This window comes from Solanum pennellii, chromosome 10 (genome assembly GCF_001406875.1).
Source record: "Solanum pennellii chromosome 10, SPENNV200".
NCBI classification, from domain to species: domain Eukaryota; kingdom Viridiplantae; phylum Streptophyta; class Magnoliopsida; order Solanales; family Solanaceae; genus Solanum; species Solanum pennellii.
The window spans coordinates 3864399-3890053 of NC_028646.1; the positions used below are offsets into that span (position 1 = coordinate 3864399).

Sequence of the window (25655 nt, forward strand, 5' to 3'; positions counted from 1 at the left end):
GGGGGTAGGGAGTGTGAGGTGGAGTAAATTGGGTAAAAAAGTTGTTGGTGCGCCCCTCTACCCGTTGCTCAACGCTTCACAACGGCTAATTCTTTAATTTATTTTTATTTTTAAAAAAAATGGACCGGATTGGGGTCGGGCCTGGAATTTATCGGATCGGAATTAAGCACTAAAGTTCGATTTCCATTTTGTTACATGTCCCACACCCCGTACCTATCGATCCTTATCGGAACTAGTCGAAATCGGACAGGTAACGGAACAGGACCGAAACCTTTCAATTTCGCTACCATCCATAGTTGTAAGCGGGTCATGGGTTGGGACGGATTGATCCTTCAACCATAAAATGAACAACATTATCCTCTTAAAAAGTATACGCACATTATGTCTCATGAACACGACATCACTACCTACAGAAATTCATTTATGAATTACGCATACTTCACCGAATATTTACAAAACAAAAACATAATATCAAAGATACAACATTCATAAGATTCATTCGGCAAAAAATATTACATGATCATTATCTTTATAAACAAAACAATAAAGAAGTGAAATATTAGTCATAAAAAGCAAAACTAAAAGAGGTCAAAAATTTATAGTTATAATGGAGTAATGAACTTAAGGTAATTAGAAAATTTAATGGGTAATCGCGCTAAATGTAAAAGATATGTAAAGAATTTTAGATTTGATTTTATACTGATATTTAAAAATATTTATTGATGAAATTTTAATAACTAAAATTATATTTAAAATATATATGATAAATATTTTTAAAAATCATAGCCCACAGGCTGACCTCTGAGGCTTGCGGGATAGGACCACGAGGCTAACGGGTCAAATGAGGTTGGGCTAAAAAGTCTCGTTCCTAAATGGATTGAAAAAACTAAACACAACATCATTTAATTCAAGGGTTGGGTTAGGTCGGCATGGCAGGTCAAACTCATTTTGACAGCTCTAGTTCTAACTAATAATCTAAAAAATGAGAGTCTAGTGTCAAAGATTTTCTTCAATAGAAGTCAGTCGCTCCTACTAATATCTAATGAATAACAAATTCGTTCGTTAATTAATTAACTGATTTATATATTGAATTATATCTCATCAATTTGTATAAATTGATTTATTCTTTTTTCATCAATTAGGGTTATCACATATTCTCAATATTCTTTTGTCATTAATGGTGACTATGATAATGCAACACTAGATTAAGAAGGTAACTAATTTACAACTAACAATATTCACTCATTTATATGTGATTATCTCGTTCACTTAAAAAAAAAATTGTATGTTTAAATTAAATTTATATATGGTATCAGAGCTTGAAATTTGAATCGATAATATTNTATATATATATATATATATATATATTGTCACGACCCAAATCGAGTCGTGAGTGGCACCCACACTTAACCTCCTAGGTGGGCGAACCAAGGAATCCAAATTTCAACATATATCAATAATTCAACTATGGATAACAAAAATAATGCGGAACCTCCAAAACTTATTAATGTATCATTTCTCAAAACCTGAAAGTCATCACATCAAGGACATCTAATCTCAAAATACTAAATCTAAGAATATTTAAAATACCGAAATAAGTAAATCAGATGGTACATGTCCGAAATTTAAGAACATCATGACATAAATGAGAAAATCCAGCACGAGCTAGAAATAATAGCTCACCGTGAACTCTGATGTGATGGAGACTGGCTAGAGCTGAGGGCAAGTCGAAGTCGATGGTACACTTGCTGCACTCCACAAAACAAAACGAAGGAAACGCAAGTAGGGGTCAGTACAAGGAACACGTACTGAGTAGGTATCATCAGTCAATCCAAAATAGAAACCAATATATGTTGAATAATAATATAAAATCAACTACAATACTTGGCAGGTGGCAAGCAACAAACAACATGAACCAGTGATAACAACGCTATAGTAGGTCCACAATCAATTAAAATATCAAGCACACCTATGAAAACTCATGTCTCCACACCATACTCATTTGGATAATGGGTTATTTGAGCTTGAGTATATTACGTTAATTCAAGATTCATTTTCTTTAATATTATCGTGTCGGAACGTGACACTCTGATCCCCTATATCGTGTCGGAACGTGACACTCTGATTCCATAATATCGTGTCAAAATGTGACACTCCGATCCAATAATACCGCTTCAGAATGTAACACTCTGATCTAATTATTTTATTAATTTATTTCACCAAGTCTTCTTTATTCAAGGCGCCATTTAGATAGAGAGAGTTCAAGATTATAAATTCAACGGTCTCAGAATTTTAGGTCAACCACAAACCACACAAACAAGTACATAGGAAACTTCACAATATCACTTCATACATATCATCGCTACTGATAGTTTATCTATCAAATAGAAATAAATCATAGCATACCTCCACCGAAGAACCGAAGTCAAGCACTACTTCTCCTATGCTTTTTATTTCCTCAATGCTTCTGAACCCTTTCAATCTATCAAGTATATATATGCATAATGTGTACGTTAACAAGCCCATAAACACTCAGATTATTTTGTGTCTAGCCTCTACCCCATCAATTCACTTAATTCTCTAATTCATTTCTAAAAGTTCAAACCTAAGGGTAAGTCTTTATTCCTCCAATTAACAGAACTTTAATAAAATTCAAGTAATTCAATACACCTAATATGATCTATCTTAATATAATTAAAATATATTTTATAATGCAAGGACAAAATATTAATACTAATGTGAAATACACACATTAGAACGCCACCCGTGAGGAGAAGTGTGGCAAAACAGTGGCAACCACCGCTGTAATTCCAAATTTCCACCCGATAAGACCTACTACTAATGCTTGAAATATATATATATATATATATATATATATATATATATATATAATAATACTCGCTGGAAATAATTATATAATTCAATACGGCCAATTTGCTAGCATTTATTGAATAGCACTATATTTCAATTCAACTTTATAATAAAATATATAACAATAATATGACCATGCCCATATAATCAATATTCAAGTAAAGTTTTGATTACCTGATGAGGTAACTGCTTCTTGACTGCTGCAGTTAAGGTTTTCACGGCTAAACCTTTATTTTCCTTTTTCAGAATATTTTCTTATAATTATTATATGACTAATTATAAGAGTGGTGAAAGTGATCCACTATTTATTTCACTATTATTTTCTTTCACCACCAACTAAATAAATTATAAAAACTATGCCACTAATTTCACAATTTTAATTATGAATAATCCAAAACACCCATTTAAAATCTATCGAAAAGTATTTAATCAAAGAAAAATTTCTAGCGCCCAAAACGACTGAATTGGTTTGTTACATATATATATATATCAAACATAGATGTCATTTAAGCAAATTGTGAGAATTTTTCCATAGTATTTCTAGAGTATGATTGAAATGGCTTAAAAGTTGATCAAACATACTTTTAAGTCATTTTTTATTTTTTGTAATGTTTGGTAAAATTAAAAATAATTTAAAATAACTTTTAAAAAATTTAAAACCAAAAGTCGGACTCTCCCTATTTTTTAATTTTTGATTTAAAAATTACTTAAGTTTGACTTTTTTTTTTTTTGACTTGAAAGCTACTATTTTAAGTTAATCCAAACGTGCTCTTAATATCTGAATAACTAAATAATATTAGTAATCAAATTTTGAGATCTAAAATATTATTAATAAAGTTTAGTTTAGTAAATACATGTCTCGAAATAAAATTTTCTTAAAAAATATATCGAATCAATAAAGGTCAAGTAATTTAATATGAACGGGATATTTTAAAATACAGAGAGTATCTAATTAAAGTTACGACCATATATATTTATGCTTGAGTCAAGAACTCAAACAAAAAATCTAGCAATATTTTAAAGTAGGATGAACCATAAAATCAACTTAATAAAGTAAAAATATGACAAATATTCTTTTAGTAGACTTTTTATTATTTTATGTGTTGTCCGCTTAATATAAAATTTGTAACTAATATTTAATGAATAATAAATTTTGTTGGTTAGATAGTTGGTTGATTCATTGAAGTGAATTTCATACAATTTTTATAAATTGATTCATTCTTTTTTTCGTTCATTAGGATTATCATATTTTTGTCATTTATGATGACTATGATAATGTAACACTAGAGTAGCGTAAAGAGACAAATAATTTTTAACTACCACTTTCTCTTTTTTATATGTGATTGTGTATTCCACTTCAAATACGTTTTTATACTTTAAAATTAAATTTACACATAGTATCAGAGCTTGAAATTTGCATTAATAATCTTCATAAAAGAGTAATTGCATATCTAAAATAAACTTAATCTCAATTACCATTTTCCTACAAGTGAAGTGCATTTTTAGTCTTACTTTTTTCTTGTTCTGCGTCAGAACTTTTCTCTTCCTTCTTTGAAATTTATTACTCAATCTTTTATTAAACAAAAGAATCACCAAAAAAGAATTAATCAAATTTATAGAACTTAGATTTGAAAAATATTAATATCAAACTTTACATTTTTACATGACAAATTGGACTAAAAAAAGTAGTTTTAGAAGCTTTTCAATAAAGACTTCATAAATAGTTTTACTACTTAATTCAAGCCATAGACAGATGATAAAACATTACCTAATGTTTTAATGTTTTCGTCTCCGTGAGATTTTAACATGAGACCTCACGTTCTTCTCCCACTTCATTGACCACCGAGCCACATCCTTTGTAACTGTGATAATTTTTTCGAAAAAAATATTAACAAAGGCATTGCAGGTATCAAAGGGAACTTCCTGGTGTAGTAGCAACTGTAAATAGTACTTACCACAAGAGAGAAATTATAATTGAAATGAATTCTAATCTTTAGTCTAATAAATTCACCATGGTAAAATCATATACCAGTACACTGTTGAAATCCTGAGTGAACAAAAGCTACTACAGAGTCATCTGTAAAACAAAATTCTTGTACATTCCCTGTGGAAATGATTTCCAATGGTAACACTAATATAACAAGTTGAACACCTAAAATTCACTGAGGTTACAATATGTCAATAATCTACATGACATTTCACCTTTGATGTCGTTGAAGAGGGCAGCTTCCGCTAAATCATGACTTCACATCTTCCGTTGAATCTAGGCACCAAGATGTGAGTGACCATTTACTAGCAAAAATTAAAAAGCTAGTGCGCGAAAGCCCAATTCGACATGAGGATAAGAATGATGAGTAAAACGCCAGGCCTCGCCACTGTTCCTTGTATCACCACTTCTCAGTCTTCTTTCTGTTTAATAATATTCAAGGGATGAATTTCAAATGACATTTTTTCGAGAAAATTAAATCCTCAACTGCTGAGATGTGTGATGCATTGACAAACTTGAAAAATGTTTCACCAAGAAAGAATAAAGAAATAGGCAGTGAATTAAAAGTACTACTATTAGCCAGAGCATCATTCTACACTAGAAATACAATGTACTCCCTACAGCCTTCATTTATTTGATCTAAATCATATATGGGTCTTTGAAAAAAGATAAAAGCAACTATACAGAGGAAATATATACAATCTCCGAGATTTAACTTTACTTGCCATGGTTACTAAACCCAAGAGCGAGGTCTTCTCCATTAATCTACCATTTGAACAAACCAAAACAAGTTTTATTATAATTAATCTCAAACAAGTATTTCATAAGTGCTTCAGCTTCTATTCTGTGTTCAAACTGCAATTATTAAGTGTCTTGTTGGCAGCACCTACTGATACTATGTTCCTCATAGGCATATTTTGCCACGACTTCTCATAGTCAATGATCCCAGAAAAAAAGGTAGAGAAACTGGATGTCAAGGCACGCGTGGAAGCAGATTTGACATAAATATAACAAGCAACAATCAGCTAAACACAAGTAAAATACTATTGATTCTAATGAACTTCTCCAAATAACAAGTTTGCTGTATCTTTAAAACGAACTAATATTACCTTTGATAATGAGGTGAAGATGGTTGATCAGGGGAAGACTGTTGCCCAGAGACTGCATGAAATCTCTGTTCTTCAATTGCTCCCTTTGGTCGACTTCCATCACCTGGCTGGGCTTGTTCATTTGTACCTGAGAAGCCTACGGGACCCATAGACCCAAACTCAAGCTGTTCTCCATGTGAATTATTATAAGTAGAATTATGGTCGTATGGATAAAACATTACAACTGGAGGGCCACCAGGTCCATTTGAAGACGCTGCACTAGGGTTCATTGATGATAGAGGATACATGCCATACACCATATTGGGAGGGACACTTGGGCTTGAGTTTGCATGCAATGGACCATTTTGGGACTGATATGAAGGGAAGGAGTCGTGTCTATGAGAGGAGCTCCATGACCTGTCAGTTCGGCTATCACTGGACACTGGACGATCCAATCTTGAGTTTACTTTCTCAGATTGGCTGCGGTTGTAGTTGCGACCACCAGCACGGGATTTTGAATTTGCATTCCAGTTCCCCTCACCATAATTATCGTTTCTGTCATGGTTGTAACTCCCCCTTCTTGTACCAGGAGCGTGTCGATCCCTGACTGAAGCCTTCTGAAGAAACAGTCAAATTGCAAAAAGTAAAATATCCACCAGAAATGACAGTACCACACATCTTAGTAAACATGATTTATACGGCAAAACACAAAAGTAAGCACTGTGAACAGACATGAAATCTAGTTTCACCAACTAGGAAGACCAGACCAGGTGATGTATCTGAGCTTCATGGACATAGAATAGGCAAATGCTCATTGAACCCCTCAGCATCAAATGAAAGACATGATAAAGCAAAGCCAAGTGAGGCTTTCCACTTACAAAAAAAATACTGTCTTAATACTCGGAACAAGCATAGCTCTTTTCTCAAAAAAATTAAGTGAACTCGGTACAAGCATAATATCCACATCCCACCAGTGACAGAAGCATCTCTTTGTAGTAAAATTATTGTTTGAAAAGCAACTAGTGAAACATTGAGATGCTTTTATTGATCCAATAGTCACTCTTGGGGATCTGAAGAAGAAAAAAGACTAATAGACAAGTGAAGACAAAAATGTGCAAGTACTCTGCATACATTTCATATAATAATATAGCATGTACCTCCTCCAACAACCAAGGAATAGAACAATATCAATCAATAAATAGGTTTTTTTTAGCAACTTTCTTACTGGATTTGGCAAATATGTTCCTGTCCCGCTACGATATCTTGGTATGTCATCCACATATTGTTGAAACATATTGGGAGGTCTATTTGCAACAGACTGTAGCGGTGAAATGGGTAATACACGAGGACCATAGTTCATCAGCTGAGTAAAAAGGTTCATGTTGGCTGACGACGGTCTTCCAGGACCATCCCATGGGAAACGACCCTGTAAGTATGCAGGTGGTACCATAACAGGAGAAGGATAAACAAGAGGCCCGGGATGCCTTGGATTTTGGCAAAACCGTCCATATTGTAAGTTTTGCCAATGACTAGCAAAGTCACTGTTAAGTATATCAGACCTGTGTCCACCAGATGCTTCTATGGAAGTAGCTCCTCTAATAGCATGGGAAGTATTCAGATTTTCAGTGTGATCAAGACCCTCAGACAGATCAAAGTTCTGGCCTAAATCACGATTATCAAAGCATTCTTCTCTTCCAAAGTGGCTGGTTGATGCATCAGGATATACTGGGAGCATTGTAAGAAAGGGAACTGGTGGTCCGGTGGGATAAAATGCAAAAACCCCAGAATTATCAGTCATTCTTTGCCGAGAACCAGGCCCTATGAGCATTGGTGCAATGGGCATTATTGAGTCGGATCCACTTGGCTGAGCACCTTCGTATTCAGGCAGATGATGCCTTGGAATGTGCATGGAAATAACAGATTGAGGTACTTGGCTTCCCTCAGCCATTTCAGTACCCAGGGTTGACACGGAGTTCCAATCCTGATCATCCTCCTCAGCATGGTTAGAAATATGGTCAGACATCATCTTACCTTTTCCATAACCAGTAGTTGGCTCTGCAGCACCTGTTTTATTTCCCCGTCTTCCCCTTGTTGACTTTGTACTTTTAGAAGAAGAACCATCCCAAGAACTCTCAGAAGAGGTTTTGCTTCTCACAGAACTACTGTGAGCAGTGGTTGAGAACCTTGAACTTGCCCATCTTTCTTCAGCATAAACATCCCTCATTCTGTTATCCTGAAACTGAATATCATCAGAATGTTCTTCCTTGATTGGCCCACGTTTTTCCTTTGTATGCTTCTGCTGAGCTCTAGTACTAGAGCTACTCACCCAAGAGGAAGGAACAAAATCAAAACCTGACTGGACTGCATGTGGCTTATGATCACATTGAGAAGCTTCATAATTTCCATTTTCTGGGTCAAATTCGACGGTGGAGCCTGCATCTGGCTCATGCCAGATGTCTTTGATCACCTCACCTGAGTTCATATCCATAGAACTAAAGTTTTCACTATTCCGGTCAATTGTATTTTCAGAAGATGGACTCAACCCAAGACCTGGGATGTAATGATTTAAGTGGGGCGCAATCATACCATGAGGAAATTGCATATTGGAAGATGCAGGATCAATCACAGGAAAATTAGCTGAAACTAATCCCGGAAAATTTCGTTGATTATATCCCATTGAAGCCAGAACAGAAGGTGAGATAGGGAAAGGCAGTTGAGCTGAAGCCCAATTAAATGGCAAATGAACTTGTCCATTAAAACTATGGAGTGAAGTCGATGCCATCAGGTTCACAAGATCTTGCTCATCCTGATGCATCCCCTGTGTACCACCAGTGAATGAGAACTCTTCATTCGGAGCATCTAAACCTGCATCTTGGTTAAAGCTATTTGATCTACTGTTGGAGTCAGCGACGGCATCAAGACTTTGATGAGATGGAAAATGTCTGATAGATGAGGCATCATTGTTTAGAGATCGACCACTCTGACTTGCTAAATTTTCAGATCCTTGATTCTTCCTCCAGTTCCTGCCATCCTGCCTCGATGGAGTAGGTTGCATTTTTGCAGTCTCTGGAGTATTGCCATGCTTTCCTTGAGAAGTAACTTCACCATATGTGTCCGTCAGTTCAGGACTAGACCGTGTTCTAGCAAAAACAAACTTACCCTGTGTCTCATTCACTGTTTGATCAGATCTCAAATTTCTGTGACTTTTATCAGAACGTACAACCTGAGTGGAAGTGACCTCCTTTTTCATTTGATCAGATCCCCTTGAGATGCTCAAATTTCCATAACTCTTTTGGCTCTCGGTATAAGAGGATTCAGCTGAATCATTCATTCTAGAGAAGCTTCCAGCTAAATGATTACCATGTTGAGAGGAAACAATCCGCGATCCAGTTCCTTCCACCTCAACACCATGACCAGAAGATTTTTCATTCACCTTTTTCTCACCAGAGTTGACCCTCAAGTACTCGGAGTCAGGTAGGTCATCCAGTGATGCCAATCTCGGGCACAACTCAGCCCCAGGTGCATCTGGCCTTTGACCACTGCCATGCCTGTCCCATGTATTCATAAAGAACTGATTTACTTCATGAATGACATTTTCTTCGGGGCAGTCCAGTAATCTTGCCAGTCGTTTGGCACCAAATCCAAATGCACTCCGTATCCTATAGAAGTTACCTGTCAACAACACAAATCATATCCACATGAAGCAGCAAAAGAATTCATGCCAAAACCCCATTTCGGTGCAAAGTACTAAGAACCATACAAGTGGGTCTTTTAGAATTAAGTGAATAGTATCATAATTAGTCCATAGAAGTTTGCCTAAGACAAGCAATACATAAGCCAAAAGAGATTTTAACACTTTGCTCTTCAAAGGCACCAGCAAACATTTTTCTAGGGATCTACACAGAAATTTAAAATAAAAACCTTCAAACCACCCAAGACTCGCATCTTGTTCAAAGAATTACATTGCATAACATGGAGCATACCAAAACTCAAAAGAAAATAGTACCAATAGATGCATGAAACATTTAGACAAAAATTATTGAAAGAGAGCAACAAAGGGAGCGGAAGAAAATTGATTTCCAACAACCAACCCACCCCACCCAAAACAAAAATAAAGAAGCTTCTCAATGCATCTCTTAGCTGTTCATCAGTAACCAAAATTGACAGGAGTAAACAGCAAAAATAAAAAAAATAAACATAAATATCTACAACTGACCACAGAACATAGATTTCACTAACATCAGTTGAAAAAGAAAGGAACCCCGTACAGTGCCCTGCTTGCAACCTTCCAATTAAATACACCAAAGACAAATTGATTCATCTTTTTGGATTGGTTTGATAGAAATTAGTTTTTATAAACCAAGAAAAATGAAATCAAGAGAAAAACTGAATTGCAACTAAATTTAAGTAAATCTTCACAAGCTAAGACATCATATGCCTAAATAAAAATATAACTATGGAAACTACTTTAAAAAACAAGGATGTCATTAAAAACTTTCAAAGTTTGAGTACCTTTACTCACACTGCGGCCAAGGTTGTTGTTTACTCGTAAAGGATCAATCACATTAAAATGCTTAGACATAAATGGCTGTCCTTGGTTTTCCTGGCCAGCAGGAAAAACAGCATATACAGAGCTACAGGCGTCAAGAAACAATTTGCTGAGGAGCAATTCGCCACTATCCTTTCGAGGAGGTTCCGCTGCATGTTCCAACTACACTTAAGCTAACAAATAAACTCACAACAAAGTAGAGAAACTGAACTAAAAGTGACTTTTCTGCATATCTTTACCAGTGACATCAGGAAGCGAACTAATTGGCACAGGTCCCCACAAGCTAACACAAAAGTTGTCCCAGTCAAAGTTGCTGAAGAACTCCAAGAAGCGATACAGAACCTGCAAGTATAAATACAAAACATTTTTTGAGAATGAAGTATAAATACAAAACCTTAAAGTTTACAGATGATGAATGCAACACTAAGTACACCTCAAAATAAAAGAAAACAGAAAGAGAAAAAAGCAAAAGTAAAAACTTAGTAACCTCAAGCGGCCCAGCAAACGAATTGTTGAACATGTGAAATATATAAAGAACTAAGGTTTCCAAAGCATAAGTTGAAATAAGACCGTGATGAGCACCCAGTAAACGGCTCTCGTAATAACACCACGCCTTAATCAAAATAATGCTGCGCTTGAATAAATGATTCTGGTTTATCAGATGATCGACCTGCAAAAGATGAACAACGTAAAGAATTCATTTCCTTTTTTTTTTTGGAAACTGAAAATAAAATGGTATATTAATGTTATGAATCAAATATTAGGCTTTTTAACAACGTAAGAAGAAACTACATACCTCCTCAAGGAAGCAAAGGGTACACAAACCGCCTAGCTGATTGAAAGATATGTCAACCACAATATTTTCAACTAAACATTTTATTAACTTCACCTTCAATAGAAAAGGGGAAGAGAACAATGAAAGGTGAGTGCACACAAAAATAAAGAATATAAACGGTTATGGTGCACAGGAACACAAATGAAGAAATGTTAAGTATAACAACCAAACTTAAGCAGCAATTGGCTACTCCAAGTATCATAATAACACAACACTATAAATAAATGATTGACTGTTCATGTTAAAATATTAGCTACTAATCCAAATGACAGTTCAATAACTCAAATAAAAAAAGCCTCTTCCTCAACACTATAATATACTCATTAACCAAGTTCATCCCCCTGTAGAAGTGTTAAGTACAACAACTAATCCAGTGTAGTCCCACAAGGGTCTAAGAGGCCAAGAGGGTAGGATGTACGCAGACCTTACCCCTACTTTTCTGGGGTAGAGGTTGTTTCTGATAAATCCTCGACAGGTGAAACTGTAAATTGAGGGAAATAACTCAAAACTTGCAAAAACACCACAGAAACCAATATGCCATTTCCCTGAGAAAGTCCCCAAGGCGCAAGAAATAGCATATATAGTGCCAGGTGTAAACAAAAATATGAAGCTTACATCAGTGAAAAATTAAATTACACTCAAAGACCCCAATTGGAAAGATCCAAAAACAGTAGGATACAGTAACTGCAGGATACAGAAGCCCTCCAGCTAGCTCAAGAAGATCCCATTGACAGCACTAGACAAACAGACAGACTAACAAACAGAACAAGGGGGTAAATAAGACGCCCTTACACCAACGCTTACATAAATAACACTAAAACAGCATTGCTACTGACATCTTTGATCATTCTTTTTTCTGTATCATCTCTAATCATTTTTAAAGCAATGAACTAAGCCGATGAAGGAATACAAGTTTTCAGTTTCCTCCTCTTGATACTGAATACCTCAATCCAGAAATACATATGCCACGCTAATTAGCAATCAGGCAGCACAGATGAGTCTTAAATAAATGCAAGAGTAAAATGTTCCACTAAATTTACAACTCTTAACATATGAGATCTAAAGAGAGTCACAGACAAGACATTTGACCAATGAATATGTCTTGACGAATGGTACAACAACATACCTAGTGTAGTCCCACAAATTTATCTTGGGGGTCTACATATACTCATAGTTGTTGTTATAATTATTATTAATTACTCCCTCCGTCCCATTTTATGTGGCACCATTCCTTTTTGGTCAGTCCCAAAAAGAATGTCACATTTCCTTATATGGTAAATATTTAAAGGTACAATTCCTCTTTTACCCTTGTTGGTCCCACTTAAGTAGTCTAATACATTTATGAGGAGAGAGAAAGGTGAGTTTACTTTTTTGAAGGGCAATTTGGTAAACATTTCAAAGTCTTCATTATTTCTTAAACTCCGTGCCGGGTCAATGTTGCCACATAAAATGGGACGGAGGGAGTAATAAAATTGTGAAGGATTTTTTGATTGAAAAAATCAAGTAGGGTTTGGGGAGGGTAGAGTGTACGCAGACCTTACCTCTACTCAGAGTGAAGTAGAGAGGTTGTCTCCGGTAGACCCTCAGCTCAAAACAGAAACAGTTTAGAAAAAGGCATAATGGAAGTACAAGAGACAATAATGATAATAAAAACAACAGATACTAGCAGATAGTACTACAACCAGGGTTATGAAAGGCGCTCGCCTCATCGCCAAAGGCGAGAGGCGAGGCGAGGCGAGGGTGTCTCGCCATTCACTGCCGAGGCGAGGCGAGGTGAAAAAGGCGAGATAAAGGCGCTGAAATGGCGATAATGGCGAGATAAAGGCGCCGCCTTTTTGATTAAAAAAATTTTGACTTAATAGTTTTAGTCAAAATTAGGGTTTTTGTTTTTACTTTCGAAAACCTCTGAAACTCGCGACTCTCTCTCTCGATCGATCGATCGATCGACTCCTCTTCTCCCTCGCCGGCCCTCGCTGTCCCTCGCCGGCCCTCGCTGCTCCCTCGCTGTCCCTCGCCGGCCCTCGCTGTCGCGACTCGCGTCTCTGCTTCCTCGCTCTCCCTCGCTGTCGCGTGTCTTCTCCGTCGCCGGCGACCTCGCGACTCTCTGTTTTCAGGTAATGTCGCGTCTCTGTTCTTCTTCTTCTTCTGTTCTTCTTCTTCTGTTCTTCTTCTTCTGTTCTTCTGTTCTTCTTCTTCGAAAATTTCTTCTTCATTTTTTTTTTTTGGTAAGCTGCGTAAGCAGCAGTAAGGACTTCAGTAAGTGTTAATTTTTTTTTAAGAATTCTTTTCCTAAGACCTAATTATTTATTCCAATATTCCTAAACAGCGAATTAATTGAATTTGATAATCAATGGCGGATGCTAGCAAAAAGAGGGATATTGGATGGAATTATGGCACTCAAGGAGCGACGAAAGATTCGGTCACTTGTAACTTTTGTGGGAGTACTTTCAATGGTGGAATAACGCGACACAAACAACATTTAGTGGGTGGTTTCAAAAATGTTAAACAATGTGCCGCTTGTCCGTCGGAAATTAGAGAAGAAATAAGGGCTTATATGCAAAACAAAATAGCTAATAATCCCAAATTTCAAATGAGGCAACCGGAAGAATTTGTTGATATTGATGATCTTGATGAAATGGATGATTATGTGGAAATGAGGCCTCCCTCCAAAACTCAAAGGATATCTTCTAGTGGAGGTTCATCCACCGCACGGAGTGTGACGAAAGGACCTTTGAACCTCTATTTTTCACAAAAATCAACACAAAAAGGAGGCTTAGAAAAAGGAGGAGGAATCGAAGAAACAAAGAAAATTCTAAGAGAGCGTGCGGTAAGTGCTTTTGCAATTTGGATGTATGATGCCGGGCTCCCTTTTAATTGCGTCAACCACAAATCATTCGATAAATTTATTGAGGCGGTTGGACAACATGGCCCCGGAATGAAGCCTCCTACATTCCATGAAGTTAGAGTCACTCACCTTAAAAAAGAGGTGGATAAAGTAGAAAAAATTGTTGAGGAGCATAAAGTGCAATGGACAAAGTTTGGTTGTTCCATTATGATGGACAAATGGACGGCACGAAATGGCAAAATGATCATCAATATTTTGGTGAATTCTCCAATCGGTAGTGTATTTCTTGGTTCGGTTGATGCTAGCAATGAATCTACCGATTCCACCAAAATGTACAAGTTATTTGAAAGCACTATCGAAAGAATTGGACCGGAAAATGTGGTACAAATTGTCACCGATAATGCTAGTGAGAATGTCAAAGCGGGAAGTATGATAATGGGTGCGTATCCACACATTTATTGGACTCCATGTGCCGCTCATTGCATCAACTTGATATTTGGTGACATATTCAAGGTTAAGCCATATGCTTCCGGTAATCAAGCTGTCCTTTAACTTTATTAAGTTTCTTTATAGTCAATAGTCAATACTCAATACTCAATAATTTATTAGCTACTAATTAATTTAATTTAATCTTTCTATAACAGTTTTTAAGAAGGCCATCAGAATCCATTCTTACATTAGTCAAAGGCCATTGTTGTTAAACTTGATGAGAAAATTCACCAAAGAAAGAAATTTGGTGAAACCGGCCAAGACAAGATTTGCAACGGCATTCTTAACTTTGAGAGCTATGTACATTCAAAGAAAAAACTTGAAAACTTTAGTCCTCTCAACCGAATGGAATTCAAGCAAATTTGCAAAGGAAACTTCGGGGAAAGAAGTTGCCAATCTTCTTATTTCTATCCACTTTTGGAATGATGTTGTTCGGGCACTTACAGTTTGTAGCCCTTTGACAAAAGTGCTTCGTTTGGTGGATGGGGAGAAAAAACCACCAATGGGTTATATTTATGAGGCAATGGATAGAGCCAAAGAAGCTATTGCACATGGTTTTCGTGGAGTTCAGAAGCATTATGAGAAAGTGTTTCAAATTATTGATGCAAGGTGGTCAGAACAACTCCATCGGCCTTTGCATGCTGCAGGCCATGTTTTGAACCCAGGATTATATTATAAAGCTGAAGAAGAGGGAACTTTATTACAGAGTTTGTGGACCGAGTATTATGCATGTGTTGAGAAGTTGGTCCGTGATACAACAATACAAGATGCACTAATCGCTGAGCTTCCTAAGTACAAAATGGCGGATGGACTATTTGGTTGTGGTCCGGCTAAAAGAGCTAGAGACACAAGGTCACCGGGTAAGTGGGTTGATTTAGATCTTACATTCTTACTTATATTATTTGACTTACTTATAGTCACTAACCTTTAAATTTATTTTATTATAGTTGAATGGTGGTCACTATTTGGTAGTGAAACACCAAACTTGCAAAAGTTTGCCATGAAAGTGTTAAGCCTAACTTGTAGCTCATCTGGATGTGAGCGAAATTGGAGTGTGTTTGAACACGTAAGTAAAAATTTATATCCTATTTTTCATATTATATTATTATCAATATCAACTAGTTAATATCAATAACTTATGCACAGATTCATTCCAAAAAGAGGAATAGGCTTACACTATCGCGTCTCAATGATCTAGTGTACATTAAGTACAATAGAACATTGAAACGCCGTTATGATGCTCGTGATCTTATTGATCCAATTCGCTTGGATAACATAGATGATTCCAACGAATGGTTAGTTGGATGCCCCGAAGATCAAGATGATGAACTAGTATATGAGGATGATGATCTTACTTGGGGTAGTGTTGCTACGGCAATTGGAGCGGACGAGAGTATCTATCATCTTAGGGGACTTTCTTCAAGATCAACAGTACTTGACAAGGGCAAAGGAGTAGAAAGTACATCTTTAAGTTCATCTTCAAGTAGGACTCGGACACTAATTGATGAAGAATACGAGGAGGAAGAAGATGAAGAGCAATATAATGATGTAGAAGATTTTGATCTTCAAGAGTTGGATAATTTTGAAGAAGAATAGACTTTTAAAGTTTTGGTTTATTGTATTTTGAATTGTTTGGTCTTTAAAGTTTTAGACATTCTATTGGTTTTTGAATTGAATATTTGCTAATATGTGTTATTGCTATTAAGACTTTGGATAAAATATGCAATTAAATATTTTTAATTTTTGGTATTAATTGGCGCCTTTATTCAAAAAGGCAAGCGCCTCGCCGCTCGCCTCGCCGCGTGGCGAGGCAGGCCCTTGTCGCCTTTTGTCGCCTCTCGCCGTCCACAACACTGACTACAACTAAATAATATCATAATTTAACTACATGAAACAACAAATATTAACAGGAATCGAAGAACAAGAAACTACAAGTGTAGTACTACAACTACTAGTAAGGGCAACAAGACAATGCACTCCTACCTACTAGTATGGATGTAACCCTACCTACTAACCTTCTACCCTTATTCGTGTCCTTCACACCTTCCTATCTAAGGTCACATCATTAGTTGGCTGCAACTTTGTCATGTACTATCTAATCACTTCTCCTCAATACTTCTTTCGTCTACCTCTCCCTCTCCCTCTCCTTCTCACTCCAAGCACCTCCATAGAACCTCCCTGGGGACTTTGTCATAAGCCTTTCTAGGGAGATGAACACCACGTAAATCTTCCTCTCCTTATACTTGTCCACCAGTTTCCTTACGAGATGAATGGCTACTGTGGTTGAGCAACCTGGCATAAATCCAGATTGGTTCACAGACATAGTCACGACCCTCCTCACCCTCAACTCCAGCCCCCTCTCCCAAACCTTCGTAGTGTGACTTAGGATCTTGATGAATGGTAAGTTTACCATGATAACAAACCATCATGTGAAAGAAAGATATTTGAACAATGCAATCAATTCTTTGACTTTCTGTTACCAAATTGATAAGAGAAAAAGGAAATTCTTCCAGCATGACATTGTTTTTATTCTCAACAGGCAGAAGAAAATGAGAATATATAGATATCATGGTAGACTTCATTTCCTCTAAATTATTCCTTTAAGGCCCAGAGAATGCAGATACCATTCAGGTTAAATATAAACAACATAAGAAACTATTTTCACCCATCCATTGTTCTCAAAATTGGACGAAACCTGAACAGAGCTCTCTAACACACCTTAACTCTGCCACCAGGATATAATTCCAATCACTGCAGAAAAGAAACCCTATACACATCACCTGTTTTTTCCTACTATGTACTGATGCAAGAAAACTAAGAGCACAACAACAACATACCTAGTGTAATCCTACAAGTGGGGTCTGAGGAAGGTGGGGTGTATGCAGCCTTGCCCAATATTGTGAAGGTAGAGAGGTTGTTTCCCATAGACCCTCGGCAACAAAACTAAAAGCACATTAAATGCAAATGCTAAATTAAATAGAGGTTGTGTAGAAGACATACTTCAGCTTGAATGTATTGAACCTCCTTGACACGAAATTCAGCATTTTCATTTTTCTCCTCCTCCTCTAACATATCTCTAACCTGATAAGCCCATGTATCTTTCAATGTTTGATTATTACTGAAGGCAGTTAAATCAATGTCACCATCAGGAAGGTAAGTCTTCAAGGGTACTGAACCAAAAGTGAAAACCTGGAAAGTGTAGGGTGATCAAAAAAACAAATTAGCAGCAAAGTCTCATATCGCAAGCCACAACAGAGTGCCTGCATATTATCTTTTCTTTCAGTAATAGAAGTAAGAGGACAAGTACTGCATGGTAACTCTTTAGCCTTTCTTTTACAAGGAAAGCGTACAACCAGAATGAATGACAGTCCACTGCATCATAAACACTAATGCTAAAGATTCACTTTATCACCATAAAGATAATAACTTCCCTCATCAATGAGATACAACTATGTTTGTCATGCTATACTCTGTCAATCGTTTATGATAATTCCATGTATTTTATTGCATTGCTTCATTTTTAACCACTCCAAACCAGCAGTCCACTTAGCACTTCTTTTCAACCACCTCCGCTACATACATTTCCATCTCCCACTTCAGAACTCATTCAGCTTCATCAATGAGCTATTATTCTTATATCTATTCAACTTCCTTAACTCTTCAGATAAGAAAAAAGGAAAAATGAAACATCGCCGAATCTGCTGAAATACTGTATTTACTCTCCCAGTTAACACTTAAACTCTTATTTACTTTACCAGTTTCAGACAGCATATTTTGCTAAGCAAAGCAGACCAATCCGCACTATAATTTGAACAAGATATTAAGTCATTACAAAAGTTAAAATAGTTTTATCTTGGCATAGTCTAAACCAATGTATACTGAAGCACAAAAGTCATTGAGAATTCAATTTTTTACATTTCTTGAGAAATCTAGGTCATATCACAATGATCAGCCAAATTTTGCATATGAAACTTCTATAAAGCTATTGTTATCATGAATACAACAACACAACCACCAATACAAAATTTCAAGATAACCTGACAAGGGAAGCATTTCATAATGAGCCGCTGGACATAATCAGCAACAGCATTTCTCCGCTCCTCCGATGGCCGATTAGGCTGAATGCAGACAATTAACTCATCAGTCCTTTCCTCAGCCCTCGACCATCTTTCCGAGTCAAGGACTCGGATCATTGGTTCTGCATTGGGCAATAGCCCGTTCGGCAATAGCCCACTTGGCTCTGCCCATCCCTCATGTTCTCCCATACACCACTACTTGGTTTAACCCACTAAAAGAACTTAAAATTTTCACCTTCTTTTCAAATCCAGTATCTATCTACCAACCTTTCTGCTAAACTAATAACTCCACTAACCAGGATATCCAAAACAAGTAAACTTGAATACCAACAGAATCTAATACTTCATCTAAAACAAAAAAAACAACATTTTTCGACCCCCAAATAATTGAAAATGAAAAAGGGGTAAACAGAAACCCTAAACGGGTAAGAAAAAAAATAAAGCTGCGATAACACTTCTTGATCAAGCGATTCAAATGGAGATAGATTAGATAAAGAAACCCCAAATAAAAACTTGTTCTTTGTTCAAAAAAAAACCTAAAAAACCAAAACAAAAAAACCCATAAGCTTCTTCTTCTTTCTATGTAATAAACATGGAAAGTTTCATTTCTACAAGATTACCGGGATCTTGAAAATCCAGATAAAAAAAATTAAAAAAAAAAAACTAGATATGGGAAGTGTAATTCCTGAAAATGGGTAACAGAGATTGAAGTTTGAGTGTGTGTCTGTGTGTGAAAAAATCAGAATTCAAAGAAATATTGAGGAATTGCCATTGACGTATTTGAAGATGCAGGGGATTTTTTTTGTGTTTATGTATATGTTGTTCTGCAAAAATAATAGGAGAAGGAAGATATGTTTTTTTTTTTTTTTTTGCTTTTTATTGATCTTTTCTTTTCTTTTTTTTCTATTTTTGTGTTTTTTTTTTCAGATTTTTCAATCTCCAACTAAATTGAAAAAATGGGGATGTGAATATTTGTTCTATGATGATCTAATGTAATTAATTTTCCAAAAAAAGATAATGCAATCTACCAATTTATTTTTATTTTATTTTATTAACTCGTATCTTTTTCTTTGCTTGTAACTTGAACTTTCTTTTTTAATAGTGTTTATTACTCTCTCGATTGTAGTCTAATTAAAAATATATTTTCTTTAATTATAATTATAGTATAATTTCTGAATATATAAAATTTATTTATAAAAAATAACTATTTTAAATTCATTCAAAATCTTAATTTAATTTGACTCTTACAATCCGAATCTAATCAGACAAAATTAAAATTGAGACAGTATTTAAATTTCAAATAATTACTGCAATTATTATATACTATTTTTAGTGTTATGTATATTCAATTAATTTCCATTTATTTAATATGAATAAAATTTGGAAAGTTGCATCTACACTTTTGGGCCACCAAATCAGCAGGTGTTGTTTGTTAAGTTTTGTGCCCTAACCTAAAGCTTGGGCCTTTACTTAGCCTTAACTATAAAGGAATTTTAGGTTTATTTTTAAAAAAATTGATAATGACATAAAAGTTTGTAGAACAATAAAATAATGTACTGTAAAATATTGGTACAACATTCATTAATAACATGTGTTTCTTGTTTTTGCATAGTTGATCTTTTTTTTTTCTTTCTTTAGAAGTGACAGTTTACTGTTTATGTTTATTTTATGTGTTTGTTGTCTGTATTTTTAAAATTGTTACTGAGATCTTATTGGTTTTCACTTAATAAAGATTTTATTAATTTGTCTCTCTCGACGATTCAGTTAGTTTGGAAGGTGGTTAATCATACGGATAATCTGGAATTAATTCCCTCTCAATGTTTTTAGAGTCGAGTCTGTCACACTTGCCTAGTGTGATTTACATATCCTGTGTGGTTTGTAGGCTATTACACAGTCAGGGTTTACTCAATCGCACAAAGTGTTCACCTAAAGGACAGAGACTGTGGCAGAAGTTGTAGCGTTTGTGGGTTATCTTGGGATTTCAAGAAAAAAAGATTTTAATCTAAATTATTTAGATTTAGTTTTTTGAACACGGTTATTTATTTAATTATTTAAGGTTAAGTTATTTCATTATGTATATAAGATAACTTATCCTATCATTAAGGTATATATAGTGGGATGAATAATATGAGGACTATCTAATACCTCAACATAAAAGTACAATAAAATAGACTTGCATTAAATTTGAAAATTATTATACTTTATATCTCACGTCAAACCAAATAATCTCCCCTATCGACTTACTAATTACACCCCTATCAGTCACCAATAGATAAACAATCAATAGCTAACTATTTTTACGACCATCAACCAGCTGTAACTATGGACTAAAACCTCCACATTACTATCAACCACTAGTGATAATCATATCTGTCGCTAGACACCTTTACCAACCACATAAATACGAAGATTGTATTTTGTATCAAATGTATTTGCATTTCAATATCAATTGTATATGTATTATGTATTAAGTGTTTTTGTATTGAGTATCAATTGTATTATGATAATTTGTATTCTTCTAATTGTATTTATCGATACAAATTGTGTTCATTAATACAATTGATACAATTATATTCGATATATGATACAAATCAACTGTATTCAGACAATCATATTTGTATTATTTATTTCATAAAATTGTATTTGTGATGAAATAAATATAATATGTATTCAATTTCTCTCCTTCTTCTCTCATTCTCGCTCATCTCTCTCGATCTCGCTCGTCTCTCTCCTTTCTTCTCAATCTCGTCTCCTCCCTCTATCATTCTCATCTGCCTCTCTCCTTCTAAAATGAATACAACTATATTCATTTTAAACAAATTAGTTGTATAAATGTGTTTGTGATACACACCGATACAATGAATACCATATATGTATTCAACTTCTCTCACCTATCTCTCTCTCTCCTAGATCTCGCTCACTTCTCTCCTATCTCTCCGAGTCTCGCTTGCCTCTTTCCTTCCCCTACCATATAACTGTAATTCGTAATTAAACAAACTATAGTTATAAATATCTAATTTAGCCCAAACTATAGTCATTTTTTGAAAGTTTTCCAATTTTATTATTATTATTATTGTATATTTTAATTAATATTATTTAAAATTAAATTTACTAATTCTTAAATAAGAATAAATTACACACGTCCAGGTTGCAGATGTTAAAAAATAAATAATTAATCTAATGTTCAATCTAAGTATATCATTTTAATATAATTAGACATCTTAATTTTTATTTAATAAAAATGAATAAAGTCCAAGTCAGCAAAGAGTTCAACTTAACAAAAGATCAAGAGCTAGTACGTGGGTTGTATTTGAGTTTATCGATAAGGAAAAAATTTACGATGTTTGAGGTATAACTAACAATAGTTATATGACGGTACCGTTTCTTTTTGATAAGTGCTTTTCTGGATCCCTTTTCTTAGGGCCCGTTTGGATGGGCTTAATAAAAGTAGCTTTAAAAAAGTACTTTTGAAAGTGCTGAAACTTATTTTAAAATAAGCAGTTATGTGTTTGGATAAAAGTGCTGAAGTTGCTATGCCAAACGTGAAAAGGGAAAAATGGAAGAAAGAGATGTTAGGGTTATGTGTGTAATTTGGAGATTGTATAAAAATATTAAGGGCAAAAAGATAAAAATGTGGTCAACTTAAAACAGCTTATAAGCTAAAAAAAAAGCACCCCTACCCTAGCTTTTAACTTTTGGCTTAAAATAAGTTTTTTTTAACTTAAAATAAGTTATTTTGAGTATTGCCAAACAGCTAAATAAGTCAAAAATCAGCTTTTAAGTCAGTTTGACCAGCTTTTAAGCTGAGCCAAACAGGCTCTTATTGTCACACTTTCTCTCTCATGCTTTCATTTTCTCAAATTTTAGTCCTTTCTTTAATGCATCTTTTTCTATGCAAAAATTCATTTTTTATTTCATTTTTGCATCTTCTAAAGCTTTTTTTTAGTTCTACATCTAAGTGAAAAAAATAATATTAATGCATCTTTTTCTATGAGAGAATCCATTTTTTATTTTATCTTGCATCTTCTAAAGCCTTTTTTTTAGTTCTACCTCTAAGTGAAAAAAAAAATATTCATACTACTATTATTTTGTGCTTTCACAAATTTGTTTGGTTAATTCATTTTTATATTAATTCTTATAATCCACAATAAAAAGATATTTATAAAAGTTTCGTTTCACATCTTAAGACACTATACATAAAGAATTTAACAAATATAGAAGGAAAAAAGATAATTGAGTGCTTGATATCATTAAGGCATTATTATTAATACTAAACATTAAAAACATAAAATGGTTATAGAATAAATAAACATAAAAATATATTTGAGAATTAAGAATTGAGTGATTAAAATTGAAATCTCAAAAAAAAATTAATAACTAAATAGTTGAGTGAATTTTTGATTCTTTGATGAGAGTTCAATTTATTTTTTAGTTCTACTATATTCAGTATCTTTAAATTCATCCAGGAAAATTAAATTTATATTTTTCTAACATATTACTTTAGTTTCCCCTCAAATATATATAAAATTTGAGGGTGAATTTTAAAGTTTTTTTAATCAAAATAAAATTACAATAAGAGTTACAAGCAAAATAAAAAGTAGAATTTAAAAAAATCAAAATTGAAAGAAAAAAAAGCGAGGAAATGAATAAGTACACATGGCCCACATACAAAAGGCAAGTCAAAAAGGTCTCGCACAATTGACACTATGTGTGCGAGGCATAGAATAAAATTTTTCATGGACAAGTGGTCATTTTAATGTACTAAATACAATAACTCATATAAGTACGAGTGTAATATATGACTCAATTTATGTGATATTAATATAATTAGAAGAGTGAACACAATTTTTATATAAGCTTTAAATATTTTAATTTATTAATTATTACTCATGATTTATAGTAATTTTAAAATAATATATGTTATTTTTTTTGTTTCACTTTATGTGGCACTTAGCTTGTAAAATTTTGAGAGTTATCCAAATTTTCAGTATGTAATTTATTAATACTTTAAGTTGTTAATTATTATGATTTATTATTCTTTAAACGTAATTTTTAAATAATATATATTATTTCGTTTGTATTTAAATCAAGATAATTTTATTACTTTTAACTTCATGTTATTTTAAAATGTTAAGCAACTACGTAAAATAATAATAATCAAATTTTTAAAGTTTATTAAAACAAATAGAAATATTTATTTTTGTTATAGAGGTCAAAGTAAATTAATTGGTACAAAATTTTCATAATTATCAAAGTAATTATGAAATATATATTGATATGCCAACTAGTTTATCAACGTGATTGAAATATACACTATTAATTAGTGTATGGATTATTTATAGGTATATATATTATTGATTGATGGGAAAATTGTATAGAATAGCAAATTAATAACTTAAAATAAATGAAGTAGTTAGGGTTTGATTTAATTGTGCTCCATAGCAAATGTTTGTAAAGAATTGTCAGGCGCCTCTCTCCCAAATATCTCGCTCGCCACTCTCCCAAATCTCGCTCGCCACCCTTGCCTTTCTCACTTATATAAACAGAAGCGAAATGTATAAATTGCGTTTCTGCTTGTATAAAGCGTGAGAAAATTGTATATACACATGCAAGTACATATATTTTCGTCCTATACACTTATAGGTATACAATAAAAATACTCCCCTGCCCAATTTCTTTTGCCTTTCTCTCTTTCTCGTTTTATACAATTCGATTCAATTGTATATTCCTTGTCAAGTCTCTTTTGTCTTTCTCTCTTTCTCATTTTATACAAATTCAAATTGTATATAATCGTCTATACACTTATAATAATACAATTCGTTTTATACACTTCGTTTTTATACAGTTCTCTGTTCAAGTGTCTTTCTCTTTCTTGTTTTATACACTTCGTTTTATACAATTTGCTTCAACTGTATATGTATAGCGAATTATACAGTTTCTATGTTTGCTATGGAGCGCAATTATGCAAACTTTGCTATAGCATACAAATATGAATTTTTTATTTGCTATATGTGAAAGTTGCCCTTGATTGATTATGGCCTTACCGTTAAAATAAAATCAATTTTACCCATGTCACATGCAAAGTTATCATTTATACCCTCTAAGCTAAAGATTTGCCCCAAATCAATTTCAAAGGGATTTAGGGTTGCAGTAGTAAAGGGAAATAAACGGAGATTGGGTTATGAAATGGGCTACAATAGCGGCTATGGGCTCGCTTGAACAAGATGAATCAATAAAATTGACTACTTTTTAATAAGTATTTAAAAATGTATTAAGTTTGTTTGGTAAGAAATTGATAAATTTTTTTATATATAAGTATATTCAAGTGTGTGACAAATATATTACTCATGAATAAAATTGTATTATATGTAATTTGTAAATTGTTCTGTATGTGTTAAACTATATTATAATCATAAATGATAGAAATCACACCTTTAAGTTCTTTTATTACCATTATCCCTTATTAGTTTTGCAAATTCCCAAAATCTCTTATTTTCAAGCATCAATGAATCAGTGCATCAAATTAATGTATCTCGCGCATCAGATTAATGTATCTCGCGCATTAGATTAGTGTATCGTGTATAAAATGTACATCAGATTAGTGTATCATGTATAAAATGTCATGTATCTTACTTAACGATGAATGTATCTCGCGCATCAGATTAATGTATCAGCGCTTATATTATTGTATCAGTTTGAGGGATTTTTGTAATTATAAACTTGTAAGAGACAAATGATAATTTTGTCTTAAAAATATGTAATTTATGTCCTTTGCCCTTACTATAAATGTCTTATAGATGTTCAATGAAAAAAATGTTATTATCGTAAGTGATAATTGTTTTCTTAATATATATATATATATATATATATATATATATATATATATATATGTGTGTGTGTATATATCTATATATA

General features: G+C 33.9%; 2 protein-coding genes across 2 annotated transcripts; one reads left to right on the forward strand and one right to left on the reverse strand.

Moving 5' to 3' along the window:
• Positions 1-4836: 4836 nt before the first annotated feature.
• LOC107002232 lies at positions 4837-19594 on the reverse strand. The gene is made up of 9 exons (XM_015200167.2): positions 18702-19594; positions 17665-17853; positions 11292-11384; positions 10983-11165; positions 10735-10837; positions 10459-10644; positions 7172-9618; positions 5968-6563; positions 4837-5280 (listed from the first exon to the last, which is right to left on the reverse strand). The coding sequence occupies exons 1-9, from the start codon at positions 18927-18929 to the stop codon at positions 5259-5261; spliced, it is 4047 nt and encodes a 1348-aa protein (XP_015055653.1). The 5' UTR covers positions 18930-19594; the 3' UTR covers positions 4837-5258.
• Positions 14565-16335, forward strand: LOC107002234. The gene is made up of 3 exons (XM_027912440.1): positions 14565-15524; positions 15612-15730; positions 15811-16335. Exons 1-3 carry the CDS (start codon positions 14882-14884, stop codon positions 16258-16260), a joined length of 1212 nt encoding a protein of 403 aa, XP_027768241.1. The 5' UTR covers positions 14565-14881; the 3' UTR covers positions 16261-16335.
• Positions 19595-25655: the final 6061 nt, after the last annotated feature.

Coding starts and splice junctions, on each gene's coding strand:
- LOC107002232 (XM_015200167.2), bottom strand. CDS start 18,929: ATGGGAGAACATGAGGGATGGGCAGAGCCAAGTGGGCTATTGCCGAAC. Junction 17,854..18,701: donor TGAAATGCTTCCCTTGTCAG/GTTATCTTGAAA, acceptor TACACTTTCCAG/GTTTTCACTTTTGGTTCAGT. Junction 10,838..10,982: donor CGTTTGCTGGGCCGCTTGAG/GTTACTAAGTTT, acceptor TTATACTTGCAG/GTTCTGTATCGCTTCTTGGA.
- LOC107002234 (XM_027912440.1), top strand. CDS start 14,882: ATGAGAAAATTCACCAAAGAAAGAAATTTGGTGAAACCGGCCAAGACA. Junction 15,525..15,611: donor TAGAGACACAAGGTCACCGG/GTAAGTGGGTTG, acceptor ATTTTATTATAG/TTGAATGGTGGTCACTATTT. Junction 15,731..15,810: donor ATTGGAGTGTGTTTGAACAC/GTAAGTAAAAAT, acceptor ACTTATGCACAG/ATTCATTCCAAAAAGAGGAA.